Here is a 25,209-nt window from a genome sequence, read left to right as displayed (position 1 = left end):
TTTCCCCACATATCATTGCCTTCCCAAAATGCTAGTAAGAATTATTCATCCCATTTGTCTTTTGACACAGTGTGTGTGTGTGTGTGTGTGTGTGTGTGTGTGTGTGTGTGTGTGTGTCCCTGAAGGCCAGAGAGGGTGTCAGAGCTAGTTATAAGTGGTTGCTTGATATACATGCTGGAATTGAACTCAAGTCCTCTTTAAGAGCAAGAAGCCCTCTTAACCACCAAGCCATCTCTTCAGTCCCTTGATAACTGTAAGGGCTTGGCTTCCTATTTCCCTATGCTATGAGCACATTAAATTATTTAAAGAATAAACATACCCCCTTCCAGGTTGTATGTGGCCCGCTGACTATACTGTTTATGAAACAGTTGTGTGGACAGGTGGATTGTGATCTCTGCGTTGCTAAAGCCCGGCAGCAGGTCATGTGTCAGCACTGTAATCCTGCTCTGGGCTCACAGATCTTACAGTGTGGGCACAGCCTCTTGATTGGACATGAGGTGGTGACTCAGGTCCAGGACAGGGCCACAGCTAGCCTCCTGGTAAACAACTGACCTGTTCTTTCTGGGCTCCTTTCCCTTGGATTTCAACAGCTCCATAGAAATAGCCATTTCACTCAGCGGAATTTCCTAGACCCACAGTTTGAAGTCACAGGAAGGCTGTGTGTATCACCACAACCTCCCCATTTTCCTAAAGGGCTGAGGAAAGGGTATACACAGGGCTTGTGTAAATCCTTTATATATCTGTGTTGTCCTCTGTGGGTCACTTAAGAAAGGACAGTTACAGAATCCAGCCTGCACTTTGGGATACTACTGTGAGTAGTGGGGAGAAGAGGAGGGCTGGAGTGAACTTGGTCAGGCCAGGTTTGGGGTGCTTCTGTCCTGTCTGTGAGTGTGGTGTATGTACATGCATGTGTAGGAGAGAGAAGGGGAGGGAGGGAGAGATAGAGAAAGAGATAGAGAGAGGGATCATGTTGAAGTGAGTCTGGCAGAGCTTGTCAGGCTGTCCAGTTACCTGGGTGTGTGGCTTCTTTTGGGTAGGGTAGGCTTTTGTCTCAGCTGCCTGCCCTTCTGCTGTCTGCTTCTGTGTGGAGGCCGCCCCTTATTCTGGGCTCTGTTCTTTCCTGGCCAAGGAGGAAGCAGTTCACAGGCCTTTCCTCTTTTTTGAGGGGGAGGGGAAGGAGGAGGTAGTGTTGGGCTCTGTCGACTTGTGGGGTGCCTTCAGGAGGGCTGTTTTGCATGATGGGACTTCTGAGAGCAGGCAGAGCAGTCCCTGCTATAGATGAATCCCCTCGATGACTTGAGCCATATTGTCCCATCAGGCCTAAAGTGGGTTCATACAGGAAGCAGCCAAGGTGATGGTATCACCAGTCTCTGCTCCGCTTTCATTGGAGCCTGGGCGTTGGAGGGAGGGTAGCTTATCCTGTGTGGCTGCCCTGGGCAGCAGAACGGGCTGCTTTCATTTCTTCTGGTGAAGGCTGGGAGCAGGGCCAGGACGTGGTGTTCAGGATCCTACATCCATTTTGCCTTGGATAACCGGCATTACCTGAGGCCTTTAGAGCTTTTGGAAATTTTCCACTTGCATTTCGTATTCGCAGGAGAATTTCCAGGCCAGACTTTTCCTGCTCACAGATATGCAAAGCAGAGACCTCCCACCCCAGCCACAGCAGGGAGGACTCAGCTAGCTGCTCCCGCCCTGACTCAGCTCCAGGCAGCACAGGCAGCACATCGCCTGGGTGGCATCCTCAGAATCAGTTATGGAGACACCAGGCTCAGGTCTGTGACATGGGTTCTGCATTGAGCTTCTGGCAGGAGGCGGGAACAAGTTTGTTAGGGTATGGCAGGATTTTGGTGGCATTGGGCCACCTTTCCGGAGGGGTCTTAGAGCTGTGCAAAGTTGCTATTTGTTGAAATTGGTTTTAGCGCTTCCTAACTCCTGGACAATTGTTCACGCTCAACAGAGGGTGCTGTGTGTAGCATTAAGATAAGCTGTATCATTAGCCGACTGATGCTGGTGAATTCACAGCTAAACCTCACAAGCCTGCTGGCTTCAGTTGGCAAATGATTGAAAGCCAGGCATGATGGGGCCGCTGGAGCTGAACTCTACTTGGCATCTGCAGAGTGGGCTTTCCTTGGCAAGACTGGCCTGGCAGGTGCTAGTAGTTTGGGAGGGGCAGGATGGCAGGGTATCCGTCTAGGATGCCCAGAAGGCAGCAGATGTGCTGCAGGGTTCAAGGCCCACTGAGGTCCATTTGCACACAGGTCCATTTGCAAGACTGGGACCACATGGAAGCCTGGACCAAAGTCCTCACCATGTGTGGGACACTCATCATAATCCTTTAGCTGATTCATGCAAGTTCTGAAAAGAAAAGGATATCGGTGGGAGGGGTCAGCAGGAAAGAGAATGTGTGTGTGGGGGGTGGTGGAAATGACTAAAATATATCACATACGTGTATGAAAATGACATGCTGAAACCTGTTATTTCATACAGTGAATTTACACTAATTAAAAAATAAGAGAGAAAAAAGAAAGGGTCTTGTGGGGAAGCACTGTTCCATGATCCCGGAGTCTTGTGTGCCTTGTAGACCCAGAGAATTCAGTGTCTCCTTCATCATTGCTCTCAGGCTCCGCCTAACCAGGAGCACATAGTTTCTTTTGGGGCCCAGTTTGAGGGAGACAGACTCGAGCAAAGGAAGAAGGGGGAGGATCAAGAGTAAGGAAGATGCATGATGAAGAATATGTTTGGTTGACTTGAATAAGTTAACAGAGCTCAGGGACGGAGATGGTGGGCTGCGGTGTAAGACGCCTTGGGCATAAGGGCTGTCTAAATGCCCCTTCTTGAGGGGGTCCAGAGTGGAGTATCTGGCTTAGGTTATGTGTATCTGTTGGGTGGAGGGAGCGGTTATACACAGGATAGGAGCTAGGCAGAGAGTATCTTTCTGTGTGTGGGTCAGGCAGGAGAGGGCCCAACAGTCAAACATTGGAGGAAGAAGTTTGACTTACTTTCCTCTTATAGAGTCTTAAGACCACTCATTTTTTTCTATTATCTTAGTATCTGAAATTAGCTATGTGTAGTGGTGCACACTTTTAAACCACTCAGGAGGCAGAGGCAGGCAGATCTCTGTGAACTGAAGATCAGCTTAGTCTACAACAGCAAGCTCCAGATCAGCCAACGCTATACAGTGAGCTCAAAAACAAAATGAAAATAGGAAATTTAAATTATAGTAGTATTAATTATTAAAATAAGATATCCCAGCTGGGTATAGCAGCTTATACATTATAATCCCAGAACTCAGGAAGCTGAGGCAGGAGGATTGCAGCAAATTTAAGGCCAGCTTGGACTAGAATGAATATTAGGTTATTCTGGGCTGTATAGCAAGATTCTATCTCAAACAAAAAGCAACCCAAACCAAAACAGCTATCTCCTGCCGTCTGATTTTTTTGAGTGTGCAACACTCCCATGGCCCTGATCATAAGGGAATTCATTTTTATATAATTGTAATCAAAGCACAGAGCAATTCCATACGTTAATTCTTTATTTAGAATTATTTCACAGGGTTTTAAAAATGTGGCTGCTCCTGTCTCCTTAGTCCAGTTTATCTTCTTGGTGATTTCAGGAACTTGATCCAGCAGCGTTTTGTCTGCTGCCCTTTGTCTGGGTCTCTCTGTGTCTACTTCTGAGACGTGACATGAGGTTCAGGATACTGCACTTGACCAATGGACTAGGAGTTGGGGCACAGAGTCCCGCTTTGCTCCTGCCTACCTGCCAAGCCTAGTTCTTGGTACTGCCTCAGCTGGCTCCCTGTCACCTTCATCTTGAACCTCTGCTCTGCCGGCCCCAGCCTCCCACACAGCCATCTCTGCTCCTCTTCTTCCTCGCAGGGGACAGGCTTCTGCTTGTTCTTGGCTGATGTGCTGTCCCTGGCTGCTCTCTGAACTCTCAAGGTGGGATGCTGAGGTGGCCCTTCCTCCCCCTTCCCTTCTCATCTTCCTTAGACTGAGAGGCCCAGGAAGGCACATCTCTGGAGTGTGGGGGAGGGAGGGATTTGGTTTCAGAATCAAGACCACAGACATGGCTCTGACTGCCCATTACCAGCCTGTTTTCTTCCTTCCTGTGTGTGTGTCATGAATTAACCACGCATGCTACAGAGAAGAGCAGTGCACTGAGCCTCCAACACAGGAAACCTCTCTACTACCTAGAATTCCACCACTTACAATAAGAGGACCCAAGAGACCACTTACAGCGTCCCTTAATCTCACAGATGAGAAAAAAATTGAGGCCTAAGAGTGACTGACCCGAAATGACCTAATGAGCCCTGCCCCTGTAATTGCTTCCTGTCCTTGACTAAGACCAGCAAGACCCATCCCATCCTCATTCAGCCTGGCCAACAAAACCACTGTCTCTTGAAATAGCCTTAAAGAAACTGGTAATAGGCGGTGGTGGGGGACCCCGGGGGACCCCCTCCCCATACCTCACAAAGCTCCTGGGGAAGGCATCAGGACTGTTGACAGGGTGTATTTACCCAGTGCATGTGCTCAGGACAGAGAGGAAGAAGGAAGAGAAGTGGGGAGGGAGGAAGGAAGGGAAGGAGGGAGGGAAAGGACTGTGAAGAGAGGAGGGTAGGGAAACTTCTTTTAGAAAATGAATTTTCAGCCGAGTAAAGAATGAATGTTACTGTTCAAAGCCTTTGAAGTATTTGCTATTAGATAGTTCCTGTTAGATAGTGTTCTATTAGATAGTTCTGGAAGGTTGGGGGAACTTGGGATTGTGGTCTCTGAGTCCTTCTTTTCAACACAAGGCCCCATTTCTTGCATGAAGAGTAGTCCTGGATATCCCCGGGCTCTGCTGAGGCTCACTGTTAGCCTTGAGCTTGGGCCTTCCCTCTTGGAGGGAACTGGAGTGGTGAAGTACTGGGGGCCCCCAGAAGTCTTGAGAAGGGCAGTTCTGAGCCCTCTTCTGACCCTCTCAGTTTTGAAAGTAAAGAGGGTGGGGCTGCCATTCCCACAGGTTGGAGAAATGGAGGAGCTTAAATGATCAGTCCTTTCTTTGGTTTCTGACATTTGCTGCTTGTGAAATGTGAGCTCTTCACACCCACTTACTTATGAAGCTGATTTTGAAATCTGGTCTGCTGGGCTTGCTCTGGGTTCCCATCTCCATATCCACAGCTGACTCAAGGTCCAGGCCTGGGGTCAGTGGCCTTCTGTTCTTCACTCTAGGGACTCAGGACATCCACAAAGCCAGGAAGGCTCACATTTGTTCTTTGTCAGCCGAGATGCCTCGCCAATTCCCCAAGTTGAACATGTCCGATTTGGACGAGCAAGTCCGGCTGTTGGCGGAGAAGGTGTTCGCTAAGGTGCTCAGAGAAGAGGACAGCAAAGATGTTATGTCCCTGTTCACTGTCCCCGAGGACTGTCCCATCGGACAGAAGGAAGCCAAGGAGAGAGAGCTCCAGAAGGAACTGGCAGAACAGAAGTCTGTGGAGACGGCAAAAAGGTTTGTTCCTGTGACCCAGCTTTTACGTGTGTAGAGTTGTGTGACCTGAGTTGGGACACCTGAGAGAGATGACATGTCCCTGGGTCTCTGGTGCTTTCTTAATCAAGGCTGCTTAACTCACTAGAAATTTAGTGAAGGATGCCTTGCTGCCTCTGCCTGCTTGAAAAGATCAAAGGTCATGCTCTGTGTGTATTCATGCATATTCATGTGCATGCAAGTACATGTGTGGGGGTACACATACATGTGTGTGCACCTACATGTGGAGGCCAGAGGTCAACCTTAGGAGTTGCTCCTCAGAAACTATCTATCTTGTTTTGCATTGAAAGATACATTTAATTTTAATTTAAAATGATGTGTAAGCATGTGTGTCTATGTGTGGGTATGTACATGTTTGCATGTGGACGCCTGAGGAACCTGTCTGATCCTCTGGAACTATAGGTAGCTGTGAGGGCTTTGGTCCTCTGGAAGAGCAGTATGCACTTTTAACTGGTGAGCTATCTCTTAAGTCCTAATCTCTCTCTCTTCTCTCTCTCTCTCTCTCTCTCTCTCTCTCTCTCTCTCTCTCTCTCTCTCTCTGTGTGTGTGTGTGTGTGTGTGAGTGTGTGTGTGTGTGTGTGTGTGTGTGTGTGTGTGTGTGTGTGTGCTGGAGTATGAACACAGGTGCTTAAAAAGAAGAGGGTATTGGCTCCCTTGGATCTTGAGTTACAGGTAGTTGTGAACTGCTTGAGTCAAGCCCTCTGAATGAGCAGTATAAGATTTTAATTACTGGAACATCTCTCCAAACTCCACCTCATTTTTTGGGTCTCTCACTAAGACCTGGAGCTCTCTGATTAAGCTAGTCTGGCTGACCAGTGAGCTCCAAAAACCTGCCTGTCTCTGCCTCCTGTGTACTGGGATTATAAATGTGTAACACCAGGCCCAACTGTTTATTTCATGATTGTGCCGTGGGCACTTTACCAAGGGAGCCACCTCCCAGGCTCCCCTGCTGCTGTTGTGGTAACAGATCATAGACAGAAACACACACCATTTTCACATAGCATTTCTCTCTTGGGGAATTTGAGGATTTAGGTAAAACACCCGTTTTACTTGTTTTCATTTCTGTTAACATGCTTCACTGTTTGCCAAGCATGTACTGGGACTGTAGGTGTCACAATGTGTGCTACAGATAAAGTTTCTGCCCTGTGGATTTTACATTGGGTGGAGACGAGAATTAAGTAACTGTATAAATTAATAAAGGAATGACAAGTTATGATAAGACCTGGACTAGTTTCTGGTTAGACAACCAGAAAACAGGAACCACCCCAATACTGGAAATAGGGTTATAGTATAAGGAATTGGTTATATGGTTCATGGAGATCTGAGAATACAAATAGGGGAGAGATTTGCCAGAGGTGACATGCAGTAGAGGGCAGCCATCACCTCTAGGTGAAGTGGACAGCAGAAAGATGTGTAGCTGCATCTGGGGCTGGGGTCACCTGGGAAAGCTGGGCTAGACGGCAGCTGAGAGCTGGCTTCAGGGCCAAGATGAAGGCTGGGATTCTTCTTCTTCTTCTTCTTCTTCTTCTTCTTCTTCTTCTTCTTCTTCTTCTTCTTCTTCTTCTTCTTCTCCTCCTCCTCCTCCTCCCTCCTCCTCCTCCTCCTCCTCCTCCTCCTCTTCTTCTTTTTTATTTTTTTTTGGTTTTTCGAGACAGGGTTTCTTGTGTAGCTTTGGAGCCTATCCTGGCACTCGCTTTGGAGACCAGGCTGGCCTCGAACTCACAGAGATCCGCCTGCCTCTGCCTCCTGAGTGCTGGGATTGAAGGCGTGAGCCACCAACGCCTAGCAACATGTATTTTTTTTTATTAATTTATTTTTACAGTCCAATCCCAGTTCCTCTTCCCTTCGTTCCTCCCACTCCCTCCCTCCTCACATCTGCTCCACAGAGAGGGTGAAGCCTCCCATAGGAAGTCTACTAAGTCTGTCCCATCATCTAGTTGAGGCAGGAGCAAGGCACCTCTCCACCCCACACCCCTGTGTCTAGGCTGGGCAAGTTATCTCTCCATATAGAATGGGCTCCACTAAGTCAGTTTGTGCATTAATGTTAGGTCTTGGACCCACTGCCAGGATTCTATCCCTCGATTTACCCTTCCTAGACCTCTGTGTTCTCACAGTCTCTGCCATTGGCCAAATCTGATTCAGAAGCCAGATGACAGCCTGGGAAAGGAAGGAGAGGGCATGGATTAGATTGGAGACAAATGGGCCTAAGAGTGGCACAAGTACTATGATGTAGATGGATAAGGAAGTGTGTGTATGAGGAGGGGGCTAGGAGTGGGGGGACGAATGAGAACGAAAGTGCACTGTTTAAAGGTGGAGTTGTTGAGGGTGGCTTCAGTTGATACTAGCTATGGTTTGGCATGTGGCAGACTGACAAGTAGACAAGCCAACCAGAGCCATAGGCCCTCACACCTTCAAGGAAGCCCACTCTACCAGAAGGAGCAGTCCTCTGCCCTGTGGCTGGAAATGAGCTGGGACCCATCAGGCTAGCTTTGTGCTCCTAATAAACAGTGCAGGTCTCAGGTAAGAGCAATGGGGAAGTTCTCATTTTCTTATTTTCCCGGGCAAGGAGAATTATAAAGAAATAAGGCTTCCAGGGGTCTCTAGTACAGCTGTTAGCAAGGTCCCCGTCTGCCCTGCACCTGGCAGACTTCAGCATCTAAGAATGCCTTGGACCTTAGAACTCTCATTGAACATTCCTCTGGAATAGACCTTTCACAAGGTCCTTATTTTACTTTTTCTTTTAAAATTTTTTTTGGCAAGGTCTCATGTAGCCTAGGCTGGCTGTGAACTCTTGATCCTCCTGCCTCTACCTCCTATGTTCTGATGTTACATATGTGAGCCACCAGGCCCAGTTTATATGGTGCTGGGGAAGGAACCCAGGGTTTTATGCATGCGAGGCAAGCCTTCTACCAGCTGAGCTGAGCCATAGCCCTAATGCAGAGGTCCTCCCTTTTGAAAACAAGCCCCACTTCTTTTTTTTCTTGGCAGGATAGGATTTTGGCATTTCCTTGGAAGGATGAAGTTGATATTTGTATAAAGAGGCAGGGGCAGAGCTTGGCCATCTGGAAGATCAGTCTCTCCTTCCCTCAGATGTACCCTTGAGCCCTTGAAGGAAGGCATCATCCCTAGCCATTGAGTGTTATCCTTGTGTTGGGAGGTAGCTGGCCCCAGACCTACTGCCATGTTCATCCTTGCAAAGTAGAAGGAGTCAGACTGTGGTGTCCCTTGTCTACACTGCCCTGGCATCACAAGGGCTGGCCTCAGGGGCTGAATGCTCCGCAGGGCCTTCTGTGTGCTGTGAATAGGGCATTCTGGGCCCTTATAATGAAAGCAGGAGTCCCTGGCATTTGGTATTACCAAGAATAATAAGTGTCTGAGGCAAGTTTTCATTGGCATCTTCAGAGGGAGCCTGTACTTTCCCATCAGAGCCCAAGCCCAGAGCAAAATGGAGGCTTTGTTACTCTTGATTCAAATGGCACTCTATGGTCTCCAGAGAGCCTGCTGCAAACTCTGCAGAAATGTATTCTGTCTTTTCCTGCTAGGTAGAAGTTTCCTGGTTTGTACCCATCTGATTCCCTGACTTGGGAACTGTGTCTACCTCTCACTTCCCAGGGTCCAGCCTAGGCCTCAGCCAGGTTGGAGATCAGTGGGTATCAGCAAAGAAGAGGGTCCTGCCTCCCCATTGCCACCATGCATAGGACAGCTGGGTTCTGCCACTCACTAGCATGCTCTGTAACTCAGGGCAAAACAAAACAAAACAAAAAACCTTTCTGGGCCTCAGGTTCTTCACCATCTAAAAATGCGGGGGGTGATAATATCAGTCTTTATGGGGCATTTTGAAGAATGATGGAATCAGCATATGTAAAAGGCTTAGGACATCATGTCTGGGTCATGGTTCACCATGTAAACATTGCCCCCTGGCTTCCTGCTACTGAGATGGTTGGCAATAGCACCCACTGCTGTTGGATGCTGATGGTGTGGCAAGTCCTAGGCCTCCCAATTTTGTAGTACTTCCTTCCTCTTCATATTAAGCCTGGAGTGGGTGCTCTTGGTGTCCCAACTTGGCTGACTAGGCATGTAGAGCTCTTGGGAGTTGAATTGACTTGCACAAGGACATAGTAAGTGACAGGGCATGTCCTGTGACCCCCCCCCACTTTAACCAGGACACTGTCCTGCCCTCTGGAAAGATACCTGATGCTGCCTTCTAGAACGTAACTGCTGCTTCTGAGTGACATGTGGAGGAAAGCCTGCCATAGCTTCATTTCTGAAAGACACCTGGATCCTTGACTATTTGTCAGATGTCCCGGGGACCCCTGGGGCTGAGAGGCCCTTTGGAGGCGCCTTTTATGTAGCCCATTCATATACCAGCATCTCCAGGGAGGATACATTCCCAGCCCCTCATCCATCAGTGAGTCCTCCCAATATTCTGGGATAAGTGGTGACAAGGAGCTTTGGGGGTACAGGCCTGCCAACAGCAGCAGGTCTCCAGATCCCCAGTCTACGAGTCTGTATTTCCAACTGTCACACAAAATGGGTCTCCTAGTTTGGGACACACCCCTCCCCCACATTCCATCTGCCCTGAATGCCCGTAGTGCTCGCAGAAGGCTCTTCTTACGGCACCATATTTCTCTTTAGACAAAACAAAACACCTACAACTCTTTTTAAATCTAATGTAGAGGCACAAGCCGGAAGCTGAGCTGTGAGCAAGAAAATTACGCACCTGTCACTTGGTAGCCTGCCAGGTACAGATTGCCAGCTCTCGGAACAGAGTGGGGTTTAGACACAGCCCTGGTGGAGTTGGGGACCAACTCAAGGCTGCTCAGAAAAGTGCTAATTTTGTAGGTCAGGCCTAGGTCTGTAACCAGCAAGACCACTCCCTGAGGACTACTTCCCTCTGACAATAGCTGGGTTTCTGCTAGGCAGGTGGGTAGGTAAGTGAGAGTCTAAAGAGGGGAGGGTGGGCTGCCTTTGAAAGTCAAGTTTGGAGGCAAGCCTAGACTGGAGGGCTCTGCCAGCGGGTCTTGTGTTCCCTTTGAGGCTCACATGTGTTTCCTAGCATGTAGAAGGCACAGCTTACAGAAAGCATTAGAAAATCAGAACTGTTAAACATACAGGCTTTTTTCTTCAAGTAAAGAAAATGACTGGTGCCTGTTCACCCAGAAGGCTGGAGTGGATGTTATCTAACAATCTGGTGATCTCTTGCTATTCTAAGAGCCAGCCTTCCTGAATCCCCCAAATCCTGAGCTTCATCTCTCGGTAAATAGAACCCATCCTTAATGAAAGAGGCCCCAGGTACTTGGAGTGCTCAATTAATAGCCACCCCCTACCCTCCTACCCCCGACCCCCCTTCCCCTCCTTAAAACCCTCCTCCTTAGGCCCCAAGCCTGAACACTCTTTGTTAGTCCGTAGAACTCATCCTTATGCTAAAGGTCACTGGAGCAGTGCTTTCCAAGGGAGTTGTGGCCCTGAAGCTTTGTTGTGATAACTGTCATGCAAGGAGACTTTCCCCCAACTTTTACTGTGTTTAAATGTGTAAAAATAATAAACTGCTTGGTCAGACTCTAGAAGCTTTTGACCCAGCATCAGCTAAAGTGCTGACCGGAGTTTCATTCTTAACCTCACCTGACCCCAACACTAGCAGAGTTCACATCCTACTAACGCATGTATTGGAACTCTGCCATCTTTGAGGACAACATGGAACATTTTCTGAGCAACGAATGTGCATGCTAGAGTGCCTCCATCTCTCCTGTTTCTTTCTGCCTTTCCCTCTTCTTTTACATACAATACCATGCAACCCATCCACTCACCGTGTGTGTAATTCACTGGGTTTTAGCATTTACTCATATGTCACCAGTATCATGATCAGTTTGAGACTATATTATTATTTAAATTTTTAATTAATTAATGAACTCTGTTTATTTGAGACAGGGCTTTGCTCTGTATTCCCTGTTGGTCTAGTACTCATTATGCAGCTCAGTCTGTCTTCAAACACACGACAATCCTTTTACCTCAGCCTGCCTCAGTGTCCCCTGCTGGAATTACAATTGCACACAGCAAAGCCTAGCTTTAATTATATGTGTGTGTGTGTGTGTGTGTGTGTGTGTGTGTGTGTGTCATTCATATATATATATATATATATATATATATATGACATAATCACTATATATGTTTTCATATATATATATGAATGAAACAGAGAGGGGTGTCTTGCTATGAGACTGATACTGGCCTTGGGCCCATGGTCCTCCCGTCTCAGCCGTTTGAGTATGAGATATGTACCACCACGTCCAGGCTTTGAATTTTGTGATCATTCCCAGAAGAAACCCAGGCCCTTGACCTCTTAGCTCCTCCCACCTCTTCTCTTGTCTCATTTTAAGACATGTCCTAATAAGTGTGTCTGTTATGATAAAGTTCGAGGGGAACCTTGCGTGGGGGACCTTGGTGGATTCCATGGCCGGTGAGGTTGGCCAAGGCGGAGGGACAAACATAGCAGGCAGACAGAGCTATGTGATTAGTTTTATTAGAAAGGGCAGGGAAGGGGGGAGGAGGGAAGAGAAAAGAGGTAAAGAGACACAGAGACAGAGAGAGAAAAGGGAGACAGGATAAGTCCTGTCTGCCCCTTCCGAGGAACAGAGGGAAAGAGTGGGCAAGAGAGGAGCGGGAAAGAGGGAGTAAGTGGCCACGGTCTTTCTTTTAAAGGGGTCCTTTGCACCTGGTGCAGATTACACAATCATGGAACCCTGGGCTGACCAGGGTACTGCCTGAGTGCATTCTGCCAGGGGAAAGGGGCAGGCCAGCATTATGCCTAAATCCTTACAGTGTACATCTTGCTTTTCAGTACCATGGTAGGTTTGAACAAGAAAATTAGGAACATGGATTTTAATGGCCTGAGCCTGTCTCTTGGTTTGTAACAAGAATATGATCAAAGGACCTGCCTCAGGAGAATTAAACAAATTAAATGAACTAATACCCATGATAGTCAAGCACGGTGCTGGGGTCATCTCCCTGCGCTCGTTTGTTACTGTTTTGTTTGGTAGTCAGCAGTGAGGGAGGAGGTATCGATTATGAAAAGTAAATGCGATGATTGGAAGCCTAGAGGTCAGGAACACAATGCCTCTAAGATTGTGACTAGATACCACGAGGAGAATTTCAAATCCTGTCCTGTGTGTCTGACGAAGAGCTCAGGATTTAGGAATTTCATTGAAGAATGCCTTGTACAATTATTTTTAAAGAGTCAGGATATAAACGGGGCAGACTTAGAGGAAGCATTTGGCTCTTTAGAACAGCTGCCTCCCTGAGAATGTCTTGAGTAAAATCAATAAATGGGTATTTGTTTTGAATTGAGCGTAGTATAGCTGAAGTGCCATTAAGTTAGCTTGTTTTTATGAAGCTTACTAAACCAGAGATTCATAGTTATCGACAAAGCTTTATCCGAAACATTCAATTCATCTGCTTTTACAGCGAAGAATAGAGCGTAACGTTTACTGTAAAAAAGGGTCTGGGGAGGTGGCATCATTTTAAAGTGCCTGCTGTGCAAACATGAGGTCATGAGTTTGACCCTCAGCACCTACATAAAGAAGGTGGGCATGATTGTGTGCACCTACAATTGCAGCTCTGCAAGGGTGGAGGCAAGGGGATTCCCTGGCCTTGCTGGCCAGCCAGTCTAGCTGAATTGGTAGCTCCAGGTTCAGTGAGAGACCCTGTCTCAAAAGCTAAGGTAGAGAGATCCACTAAGGAGGACAACTGGTCTTGACCTCTGGCCTCCATATGCACACACACATACCTACCTTACACGTGTACATACAATGCATATACATACAGTAATAAATAAATTGCAGTAAGGACTGCACTTCAGTTTGACCACTGGAATCTTTTAGGAAGAAAGACAGCTGGACAGGGCTGGGGAAAGTGTGATGAGGCCAGAGGAACAGTATTGAGGCAAATGGAGACCTTGGTTAGGCTGGAAAAGGAGGACAAAAAGGAAAAAAAAAAGGTGACCAAGAGGAACCCAAGGCAAATAAGAAAGGAGGGTTGTAAGTCTCTATACCTCGTGGACTTCAGGGTGTGGGAAAGTTGCACCCTCCTAGTCAGGCTGCTGGTCACCTGGCCATGTCCAAAGAATGAGTGGCCTCCACCCCTGTTCCCTACACATTGTCTGTAGATGCCTCTTAGGGCAGCTAGCACATAGTATCTCCATTGCCAACTGTTTCCATGTCCCACCACATAGGCTGGGATCTCTGGTATCAGGCCACAGAATGTGCCAGCTCTTCAGCTGCTCCCTCCTTACACCAGGGGTCTCATTTCCACGTGGAACAGTTCAGTGACCAAGATAAGTCACCAGAGCAACTGAGCCTGTGGAGGTGCAGAAACCTGTCCCTCTCAATAGCATGCATAGTGTGCTATTAACCATTCTTTGCTGGCTGCTGCCTCCAGAATTTAGAGTCTTGCTTTTCATCTGGGGGTGGAGGGACCACTGGAATGAACCGGTATGCTGCAGGGATGAACCCCAAAAGCCTGCCATTCTGAGAAGCCCCTTCTTTTTCCCTCTGTCCCTGTTGCGCCATTGTGCCCATGCCCAGTCTGGATTAGGTGTCTCCTCTGGGATCCCAAAATACCCCATGACATGACCACATTGCATGTTAAACATCTGTCCAACTTTCCAGGCCCATCTCTGTGATCCTAGTGAGCCTGTGGAATCTGGGTTGTACTTCATGTACCTGTCATTAGCCAGGACCAGGCCCTTGGAGGTTTATAAAGTGGGGTCATGAGTGGTCCTTTGCTTCACTGTGCATTTCTGAAAGCTTAATGAGAGCCTTGCATTGGCTCTTCTGCTTGGCTAGCTGGCCTTGGACAAATACACAAGAGCAGAGGTTTTGGAAGGCTCCGAGAAGACCCTCCATGCTAACTTCTGGACTTGGGTTTCGTATGTGAATCAGATGTTATAGTAAGGTTTTGAGGGAATGGGCAGGGTGGGAATGGGGACATGATGAATGCCAGGGATAACCAAGAGCTGTAGCACAGGTGGGGACACAGGATTGATACTGAGAGATAATATACCAGTTTACCTTATTGTCTTGAGAGCCTGGTCAGCAAGAAGCTCCCTGTGGCCCCATGAGATGAAGCTGCTCCCAAGCCCAGGCCTCAGGCTTGGTATGGAATTGGTGCCTTCACAGTGGCACACCCTGCCAGCTCCTTGGCAAGCAGGGGTATTTCTGCCAGGTGGTTGGAGGAAGGAAGGAGCAGGCCAACTGTGCCAGAGTGAGCTAGCTAAGCCTGGTGCCCTAGAGGCTAGCGCAAGGCGTGACAGGTGGGCTGTGGACAGACAGATGACGAAGTGCTTTATATCAGTGGCAACAGGTCACACTTTGTTCAGCTCTATGAGTGTTTGTGTGTCTTGCACCGGCCTGGCCAGGAACAGGTGTTTGGTAGATGTTTAATGAATGACTAATTGTATGTAGATGCTTCACTCAGGAATGTAAGTCTTCCTGCCAGAGACCCTATCGTTCTCTAAGTCTGCTGAAGCTTTTGGTACTCCTGTGTGACTTTTTATTATTGTGACACATGAAAGGCTCATACAGCCTTGGGGGGGAGTGCATGTATGGCGTATGTGCACACACCCACATATACACATGTGGATACTAGTATTCTTGTCTACAGTCTATTGTAGGCAGAACTAATCGGTCAATTAGTTAATCTCTTCTGTGTGTCTGTGTGTGTGTGTGTGTGTTTGTGTGTGTATGTAGAGGCTGAGATCTTTGTCAGGTGTCTTTCTCTGTGACTCTCTGTCTTTTTTGTTTTGTTTTTTGTTTTTGATACTATCTCTTACTGACCATAAAGGCAGATATTCTGTCTAGACTTACCTGCTGGCCTGCAAACCCCCAGGATCTACCCATTTCTGCCTCACAGCGCTGGGACAGGCATGTTTCACCAACAGATAGTTTGAGGGTTCTGGGATCTGACTCAAGTTGTCATGGAAAGTACTTACTTTACCCTTGAGCCATCTCTCCACACCCCATGTCTCTCTCTGCCAAGATGTTGCACTCTGATCTCCAGACTGTGTATATAAGCTGTCACTCCTGTGATTACCCTGCAGAAGAGAGGCATCACCTGACATTACAGTGGGGAGGTTGTCAGTGGACTGGATCTAATGACAAAGGCTATCAAAACAGCACTTGTCCAGGCTCAGCATGGAGGGGGAAGTCAGAGAGACTGGGAGCACTGAACGCTCAGGGGTTTCCTGACTGAAGACAGAGGGCTCTCCTCAAGAATCAGAGTGTTACCTGTAGGGGCCAAGGTGACCTCTAGCTAAGTCACTAGGGAACTGGGGAATCTCAGTCTTCACGATCATGCAGAACTGAATTCTGCCAACAATCTGACTGATCTTAGAAGAGAATTCTTTCCAGAGAGCCTAGTGCAGCCAGTGTCTGTTTTGGCCTTTGGATGGCCTTCACTTGGAGCCCTACAAATCCCAGCTGACCTTCTCACCAACAGAACTGGGGAGCCACAAGTAGGCATTGGTTCAAGTCATCAAGTCTGTTACACAGGAGTAGACAATAGCGTGTCTATTTCCAGATGCCAGCTCAGTGATTCCATCCTCCCACTATGCCCCTCTCCAGGATGGTAGTTTTAAGGAGGTGGTCCAGTAATTTTAAACTACCCCTGGACTTGCAAGTGTGAGCTCTCAGCCTGTTAATTATTATTATTATTATTATTATTATTATTATTATTATTATTATTATTTTGGTTTTTTGAGACAGGGTTTCTCTGTGGCTTTGGAGGCTGTCCTGGAACTCGCTCTTGTAGACCAGGCTGGTCTCAAACTCACAGAGATCTGCCTGCCTCTGCCTCCCGAGAGCTGGGACTAAAGGCGTGTGCCACCACCGCCCGGCTGTGAATGTTTTTTGTATGACAGTCTTTCTCATGTAGCCAAGGCTGTCCTTGAACTTGCTGAAATCAAACAAAGTCCTTTAATTCTGATCCTTCTATCTCTACCCCCTGATTGCTTCAATTATAGGTGTGTATATCACCATTCCCGATTTATGTGGTACTGGGGATCAAACTCAGGACTTTGATGACTTCTAGGCAAGCACTCTACCAACTGAGTCATGTCCCCACCCATGTGTGACAGTCTGGCTGAGTCATAGTGAATATGGGCAAGAAGGAGAATTCTCTGGGTACAGGCTGGTGGGTACTGTCTTCCTCAATGGAGCAGATGTATTCATTGAGAATACAGTGAGAAGCCAAGTAGGTTCTTGGCTTAGGCAGTCTTCCAGATTATTATTTTTTTCAACCTTTCTCACCTGTTGCTCACCTGAGAAGTTACTCATTGCTTCTTCTTGGTTGGGCCAGACCTCAGGCTAGACTGAGGCATAAAGGGATAATGGTGTAGAGATGAAACAGTGATTGACAGGCATGGGTATGACACAGAAACTGGAGTCTCATGGGATGAGTTGAGCAGAGTCAAGATGTCCAAAAGATCCCACAAGAGAACCTCTGTGCTCAGGGTGTATCTAACATCCAGGATTGGCTGACTGTCCCATACTGGCATCCGTTTGCCCTCCTTGGTGCAGGATGTTGGCTCAGTTCCAGGTGAAGGACAGTAGGCCAGGGGAAACTTGAGGTGGGGTTTCCTGGGGTTCCTGAAGCAGACTGGTTTGTCATCCATGGGAGCCCTGGGGAAATGCCTCCTGAGAAGGGGCCAGTTCCATCCCTTAACTGTTAACAGCCTTGTCTCAAGAGGTGGAAACACAGTTCCTGAGGGAAGGCAAGTGAGAGACAGAAAGGACCATGTCAAGCAGGTAGGGTGAACTGGGTTCTGGAAGGTTGGACAGGAGGAGACCTCGACGGCGCCAGCAGGAAGCTGGCTGCTTCTGGATGAGCATGGGTCCACTTGAGATAGACTGCCTGCCCATACTCAGTGCCACCAGGCATGTCTTAGTTACTTTTCTATTGCTGTGAAGAGACACCATGACCAAGACAATTTATAGAAGAAAGTGTCTAATTGGGGGCTTGCTTACGGTTTCAGAGGATGAGTCCAGTTGCTGCTGCTGGCATTATCCCAGTGCTGAGTCATTTCCTTCCTGAGGATCCCGGGACTTGGAGTGATGTCAACTGAAACATTTTTGATTTTGTTAACAAAAAAAGTCATCACAAATCAGGCTTACAAGTAACCATGAACTTGCAGCTTTTTAAACCAGTCTGAAGATTCCTCTTTCAGTGCCAGAACCAGAGGTCCAGGGTCCAGGCCTCACACTGGTGCTGGTCAATTCCTCTCCTACAGCAGAGATGCAGCAGATCTGTGCCAGCTGTGGTTTATGCCAGGATGGCAAACGTCAGGCTTGAGGAAAGAGAAGCTAGCTAATGGCTGGAGAAAGCAGTTGCCTTGCTGTGTCATTTTGTGTAAGGGCCCTTCTGTCTCTGGGCCCTAACCAAGGAGCTTGACAAATTGATTACTCCCATCCCTTCTGGTTCCTGTGCCTAGATTTGTAACTAAAATACAATGTTGCATCTTTGTATCCCTGCCACCATCTTCCTGGAGACTTCATTTGTCAGGGCTTAAAGTTTGGCTTATTTGAGGAGAATTGGCTCTCCACACCTTGGGGAATGCCTCTCTGATCCAGTGTCACCCTCCTGTCCATGTGCTGTAGTATTGGAGCCCCTGCAGTGTAGTCTCTGTCTGTTCCCTGTCACACTGACTCACAGCAGTGAGGCATGACCATGGGTACAGCGTTGGAATGGCTGGGTAGAGGAAGTCATAAGCAACCAGAAACTTGAGTGTGTGAAGGTGTGGGTGTGGAGACCAGAGGTTGATGGCGTCCTCTATTCAGCTCCACCTTATTTTTTGAGATAGTCTGTTCACTGAACCCTTAGTCTCTTTAGCTAAATTGACTGACCAGAGAGCCCTCCGTGATCTTCTTGTGCAGGGTCACTGATGCCCACAGTGATGTCCAGCCCTATGTGGGTTCTGGGGCTTAAACCCAGGTCCTCATACTTGTTCAGCAAGTGCTTTATCATTGAGCATCTCCCTAGCCCACCAGGAGCGTCTTAGTGGTACCCAGCACCAGCAATTGATGACAGTGGAATTTCCTGCCTCCTGAGACCCTGCCTGTTAGCAGCTGATGTATCCACTGTCCCTTGTCCTTGGCTCTTAGAAAGAAGAGTTTCAAGATGATCCGGTCGCAGTCTCTGTCCCTGCAGATGCCAACACAACAAGACTGGAAGGGCCCTCCAACTGTCAGTCCGGCCATGTCTCCTGCAACCCCTTTGGTCCCTGGAGCCACTTCCAAGCCTGGGCCAGCACCCTATGCCATGCCTGAGTATCAGCGGGTCACTATCAGCGGAGATTACTGTGCAGGGGTAAGGTCATATCCACCTTTGAAGTGTGTGTGTGTGTGTGGGGTGTGTGTGTGTGTGGTGGTGGTGGAAGGGGACTCAGGAACCTAAAGAGAAGGGAGGCTCCAATGGAGACTCTGGGGTGTGGGCATGTCTCCGGAGCTGCCCTATCCTGGTGTGCAAGATCAAGGGCTTCAGGTTGGCATGCTGTGGCCATGCTGTGTGTTCCCCAGCCCAGAAATCTGCCCTCTGGGAAGACTGCCAACTAGACCTGTCAACATTCCCAGTGTCCAGTGGCGACTATGTGATGATGGTCTTGCCTTGTGTAAAATTAGCTCTTACATGCTTAGGTCAATATGTTTAAACATAGGCTAGAAACCCCTCAGCCAGCAAGACAGGCTCTTGATGAGAAAACAAATATGCTTTTTTCTAGAGATGATACTATATTAATTTATGAAAGAGCTTCCTTGTTCTTCTTTATGGGTACATAGCATTCCATTGTGCGGTTGTACCACATATTGACTTCTTGGGGATGGGAATTTAGATGGAATTTAATGCAGTTCCTTTTTGGCCAGGCTGCTGCTCTGCCAACTCCTAGCTTTCAGCCTTAGCCTCCTGACCAGGGTTTGGTGTCCACATCACACATGTAGGCAGAGTAATGGACTAGAGGCTAGAAGTGGGCTGAACGCATGATGAATGGAGCATAGGAGCTTGCACTGTTACCTCCCTTCCTCTTCCCTCGCTGTGCATATCTAGAGAGCTATGAGGCTGTGTGAGGCACACTGACCTTGATGATCCTGGTACCCAAAGGGTCTGGGGCTAGCCACTGGGCCCACAGAACCCCCAAGCTTGGCTAATGGCTACTTCTTCTTGGGGACCCTGCACCTTCTCTGACCTCCTTGTCAGATGGAGTCCTTTGGCTTTTCTGTGGGTGGGGACATGGCTTTATCTCAGCATGTGGCTGCTCTGAGGCCAGCTGCCTGGAAGGTACAGAGAGGAATGAACACATACTGGTGTGGGTATTTAGGAGACAGAACGGGTGGTGCTTCCACTTTAGAAAGCAAGGAGTCAGATTTGGTGAAATGAATGAGCACGACATATGCTGACCACTTGCTTCCCTCTGATGACAGAGTGTGGCAAGGGGGACCGGAGGGCACTGTGTCCATGCCACTTTATTTATCCACCCCTAAAGGGCATCTGAAGCAATTAGGACACATGTGAATATCAGGGTCTTGGTAGACAGGTGCACGATGTCTGTAGATGGACATAGAGAGAGTCAGCAAAGGGGAGGGACACACAGGGCAAGGTCTGGAGAATACCAGGACAGGCTCCAACAGTCTCTCCCAGTGAGGCACAAACACCTAGTGTCCATCAGGGAAGCTCATTAGAGACTTGGCTTTGCTTGTACATCTACAATAGCACATCCCCAATTCCAGACTCTTAGAAGGAACTCAGGTGCCCAGCATGAATCCTAGTGTTTGTATAAATAGATCACACACAATGAGCCCTTCTTATCAGTCTGATGGGAACTGTTCTGAAATCCAGGTTCATGGGGGCCAGGCTTGCACAAGATCTCTCCAAGCACAGTTGTCTCTGGCTTGTGGACAGACCCTTTCTTGCATGCTTCTTGCTGCAGATCACTGTAGAAGACTATGAACAGGCTGCCAAGAGCCTGGCCAAGGCCCTGATGATCCGGGAGAAGTATGCACGGCTTGCCTACCACCGCTTCCCACGGACCACAGCCCAGTACTTGGCTCACCAGGGGGAAAGTGTACCTTTAGAAGAAGCTCTCCCAGGTATGATGTCTTGGGAGCAAGTGAGATCCTATGTGTGGGCCTGACCCAAGAGTTGGCTGGGGCTTTTTGTTGGCTGTGTATTTTTCCACCAGTGGTGTTTTTTGGGTGGGGCTCCTGACGTGTTTAAAACAGTACAATTGAATGGACAGCATAGGATGAGTTGTGTGGGATTAGACATAGTGTTCATGTGCTCTGGGCAGAGGAAGCAGACCGTGAAGCGAAACACATTTGTGTTTGTATCCGGATCATGACAAATTCTTGGACCTTGAGCAAACTGCTTCTCTAAATTTCAGTTTTGTGGTCTAAAAAATGGAATGCCAGCTAAAGCTGTCTCTCTGAGCAAGATTGTGTGAATGCATGTGGAGTGTTTAGTACATATCTGGCATTTAGAATGTTCCATAAATGGCAGCCACATTTATGCTGCCAAATTCAGGGACAGGAAATGAGAAGGGCAGGGTATCTTCCTGACATAGTGAGGGACTTAAGAGCAGGAGAGATTAAAAATGAAGTCACTAAAACAAGGGCATGAGAACCCTCACCCTTGAAATCCAGGGGTGGGGATTGGATGAAGGCCTGGAGATTACATCCAGGCTGGTTACCTGGCTGCCTTGGGGTAATGGATGCTGGCTTGTCCCCGTTTCTGGCCCAGTTCTGTGTTGAACATCCATTACCCCCAGGGAGGGGCCTGGGTAAATCTTAGCCTTCCCAAGGCTATTTTCCTGTCTGTCTGAGAGACAGGACGCCAGTATTGGAGGGACCAGGTGGGAATGACTGTCAGATATGTGCTTTATATGGCAGAAGGCCCTTGTGTTCTGAGCATGAGTGTGGTGAGATTGACACAGTCTCTGGGTGGGTGGATTGTGGCTTCACACAGGCCTTTCCAACTATCTGCCCCTTCACAATTCTAGCACTATGGAGAAGTTCTTGGGCAAGAAGTTCTTGCTGTGCCTGATGGGCCATCAGCATCCTTCTCTGCTGTGTTCTGCTTTCTCTGTGACCAGCACAGCTCAGGGTCAGCCTGTTCCAGAGTCTGAGGCAGGACGCCCAGCCCTGGGCTCTGGGTGCATCTTCCAATCAGGAAAGGTTCCTCCTGCCTGGCAGGCAGCCGACCTGCAAGGTGCTGGCTGACTTTCTGTGTTTATTCCCCGGCCAGAGCCAGCTGCTTAAGAGTCCCAGAACTAATGAGAATGCAGATGCTCTCGGCTGCTGCTGATTATGTTCCCAGTAAACCAATTGGAAGCTGAAAATGCGTTTAATACATGCAACCTATGTTAACCATGCTCAGAACGCTTCTGTGAGCCTGCGGTTGGACAAAATCATCAATCTACTTAGTAGCAAAGTGCTGAATATCCCGTCATTCGGTCGAGCCACCATAAGCAAGGCCCTGTGATCCCTGTGCGGGGCACGCCTGCTTATAAAGCATTTCCCTTCCCTCCCCACTTTTTACAGCCCTCACAGCAGCCTGCTGTGTAGGGAAGGGGTGTCTTAGGCTGGGAGTCAGGACTTGGGAAATAACAAAGGTGTGTTACCGCTTGAGATGGGCAGATTCAGCCCGGTTTCCTGCTGGGCAAGCAACTCCATCCTGGGCAGTTCCTGGGGGTGGGGTGAATGGGAGGTTGGGGTGTGAGGGATGGGTGAGGTGGGGGGAGGGGTGGATGAGGGCAAGGGCCTGGTCACTGCTCCTTATGCTTTTTGGGGAGGCAGGGTGGCTTCTGTCTAATTCCTTGTCTGACTTGGGTTCAGAAAAAAAAAATGTGGGAAGAGGGCATTTATTCTAGTGCTGTCCATTCTCTTACTGGGAGAATACTCAGCCATTCTGCTCTAAAACTAAAATAAAAACAAACATTCTTGAGGGCCAAGGAGGACTGAAGAGGGTGATGTCCATTTTAATTAAGCTAATTAAGCTAAACATACACTTATGCACACACACACAAACACACACACACACACACACACACACACACACACACACACACACACCAATGTGCCAGCCTAGAGGACAGGGTTTCTCTAGAGACTAGACTCTGGCAGCTAACAACACAAATCAGTGTGCCTTCTGACACCTGAGGTGTGAAGAACAATTATTTCACACAGTGTTGAGAGTTAAACAAACCAGTGAAGCTGGCAGACTACACAAGGTCAGTATTGTCATCACTAAGTGACGTCATCACTTAGCCATCACTCATCCTGTTTTGTAGACTTCCACCCTCCTCCACTCCCCCATGAAGACCCTTATTGCCTGGATGATGCACCCCCCAACCTGGGATACCTGGTCCGCATGCAGGGAGGCATTCTTTTTGTGTATGACAACCAGACGATGCTGGAACGCCAGGAACCCCATAGCCTGCCCTACCCTGACCTGGAAACCTACACTGTGGACATGAGCCATATTTTGGCACTCATCACTGATGGCCCCACGTAAGCCAGTTACCCCGACTTCCCCTTTCATTGTTTGGTGCATGCAAACCATCTGGGTTTTCCTTGTTGGGGTGGCACAGGCTTGGAGTTGTCACTGCTGGTCCCTGCTGCACACACATGTGTGGGGGCTCCTGTGTGCATTGGCTATTTGTGTACCTTACATCAGCTGTCACCTCCTCAGGCCAGGAAACACCACAGAGAGCTGCCAGCCCAGGGCATGGGTGAGCATGGAGGGAGTCATGAAGACTCTCACTTTAGCCCTTGGGCTTTCTGTGTTTTTGAAAGTAGCATGCAGGGATCCTGGGGCCCTTTGTGTCCCAGAGCTGACAGGGCAGGTGGCTCTCTTCCTGACAGAAATGAACTAACCAATGGTGAAGGGTCAGTTACCTGCACCTTGGGAATTGGAGTCTGGGGAAGGTGAGGGTCTGCCAGAGTGCCATGTACCCCTCTCTCATCCCTCCTGCCTTTTGGGTTTTGCTGTGAAGGGTGCAGGTCTAGTCTCTGAGAGAAACTAGCAGGACTGGTGAGGGTGGGCAGCTAACTCTTGGTCCTCACGGATCAGAGGCCAGAACTAAGACCCCTGAGAGGAAGGAACAATTTCTGGAAGCCTTGCTTGACTGGGGGGGTGTAAGCAGTGACTGTTGTCTGAAAAGCTGTCAAGGAGAGACCTTCTTGGGACAGACACTGGACAAAGTAATGTTAGTTAACCTTCCTTTCCTACCCTGAGACACACCTGTGCTCATCCAGGGCTTATCTCTGCATATAGATGATGACACTGCTGTGGAGTGTCATTAAAAGTGTTATCATTGCCATTTACCTATATGTATGTGTGTACATCTGCACATGAGGAGGTCTGAGGTCTCGAGGTCCCCTGGAGCTTGAGTACAGGCAGTGGTGATTTGGGTCCTTGGAATCAAACTCAGGTCTTCTGCAAGAACAGTATATGCTCTTAACCACTGAGCCATCTTTCTAATTCCAAGAAGCTGCTCTTTGTGGAGGCCTAGGGGACTAGATAAGAAGGCAGCTGCTGTTTGGGGATGCCGTGGAAGCAGGGTGGCATGATTGGTGGTTAATTCTGTGTGGCTGGGTGGCTGAGCTGGGTGTGGGAGACACCTGGCCACAGCAGTGAGGCTGCCTATGCTGTTGAGGAGAGCTCTGTGAGTGCTTTCTCTGGGTGGGGAGCCTGAAGTCTCAGGCTAGCAAAGCTTTCTGTCCCAGTGTTCCTCACCTGCCTCTCACTGAAAGTGTCCTCTTCCTGTCAAAGCGTCTCAGAGTTGATGAGTCCTCAGGTCTTGGAATCTAGGGCAGTTGACCATGGGTGAATAGCTGGTACATCTGCATCCCAAGCTAGTCAGGTTGTATGATATAGTCTGACTGTACTATTGATATTCTGGGCAATGAATTCTATCTTTAAAGGGTTAGGGTGGCTGAGGAGGGGTAAGGAAAACAATGGGAGGGGCTGCCCAGTCAGACACTGGCCTCATAACTTCAGTCTGGGGTGTTACCATCTCAGCAAGGATGCTTATTCCTGTGCTAATTGCCCAGACACATAAGACAACAAAAACCCTCATGGGGTTCCAGAATTGGTGCTTCCCTCCCCTGTGTCTTAACTGTCCCCTCACAGGCACGACGGCACATGTGTGCTGGCCAGTTCTGAGGGAAGCTGTAAACACCTTGGCTTTTCCTCCTCATCCTATCAGAGCCTGACCCTTCCACCCAGGGGTCACTAACCTCTCTGGGGGTTGATAAACCGATGTTTGATGTGACTTCTTACTATGGTCGCTATCTCTGGCCAATTTGCAGGAAAACCTATTGTCACCGGCGACTGAACTTTCTGGAATCCAAGTTCAGCCTTCATGAGATGTTAAACGAGATGTCCGAGTTCAAGGAATTGAAGAGTAACCCCCACAGAGACTTCTATAATGTGAGGAAGGTACGTGGTGGTCAGTGTTCAAGCCACTCACCTGGCTCCATATTGGGCCAGGGGAATGATGCTGAGTCTGTTTAGGGTCAGAGTTGGGTGAGTGTCAGGTCTCCTGGCTGGTCAGCCTTCTTGGCCAGAGGAACCTGGGATGATAAGGTCACATGTGCAGAAGGAAGACTGTGAACTGGGTTCTCAGGCATCATGTACCACCCT

General features: G+C 48.5%; 1 protein-coding gene across 4 annotated transcripts in view; it reads left to right on the top strand.

Annotated features, from left to right (window-relative positions):
- The first annotated feature begins 534 nt into the window (after positions 1-534).
- The window catches only part of Ampd3 (adenosine monophosphate deaminase 3), a 44,842-nt gene continuing 20,167 nt past the window's right edge, over positions 535-25,209 (top strand). Inside the window, exons 1-7 of one of the 4 annotated variants that reach the window (XM_027410079.2) lie at positions 535-811; positions 1,595-1,772; positions 5,265-5,490; positions 18,678-18,882; positions 20,495-20,654; positions 22,853-23,072; positions 24,876-25,005. In XM_027410079.2, the coding sequence (XP_027265880.1) occupies positions 1,754-1,772; positions 5,265-5,490; positions 18,678-18,882; positions 20,495-20,654; positions 22,853-23,072; positions 24,876-25,005 (960 nt within the window). In that variant the 5' untranslated portion in view covers positions 535-811; positions 1,595-1,753. Of the gene's footprint in view, positions 812-1,594; positions 1,773-5,264; positions 5,491-17,666; positions 17,926-18,677; positions 18,883-20,494; positions 20,655-22,852; positions 23,073-24,875; positions 25,006-25,209 lie in introns of those variants that run through there. The other 3 variants (XM_027410080.2, XM_035442291.1, XM_027410081.2) reach the window with 3 other exon arrangements.

The sequence above is a fragment of the Cricetulus griseus genome, chromosome 3 (genome assembly GCF_003668045.3).
Source record: "Cricetulus griseus strain 17A/GY chromosome 3, alternate assembly CriGri-PICRH-1.0, whole genome shotgun sequence".
Classification (NCBI taxonomy): domain Eukaryota; kingdom Metazoa; phylum Chordata; class Mammalia; order Rodentia; family Cricetidae; genus Cricetulus; species Cricetulus griseus.
The sequence above is the reverse complement of the archived record's forward strand: the minus strand, read 5'-3'. Positions and strand labels throughout refer to the sequence as shown.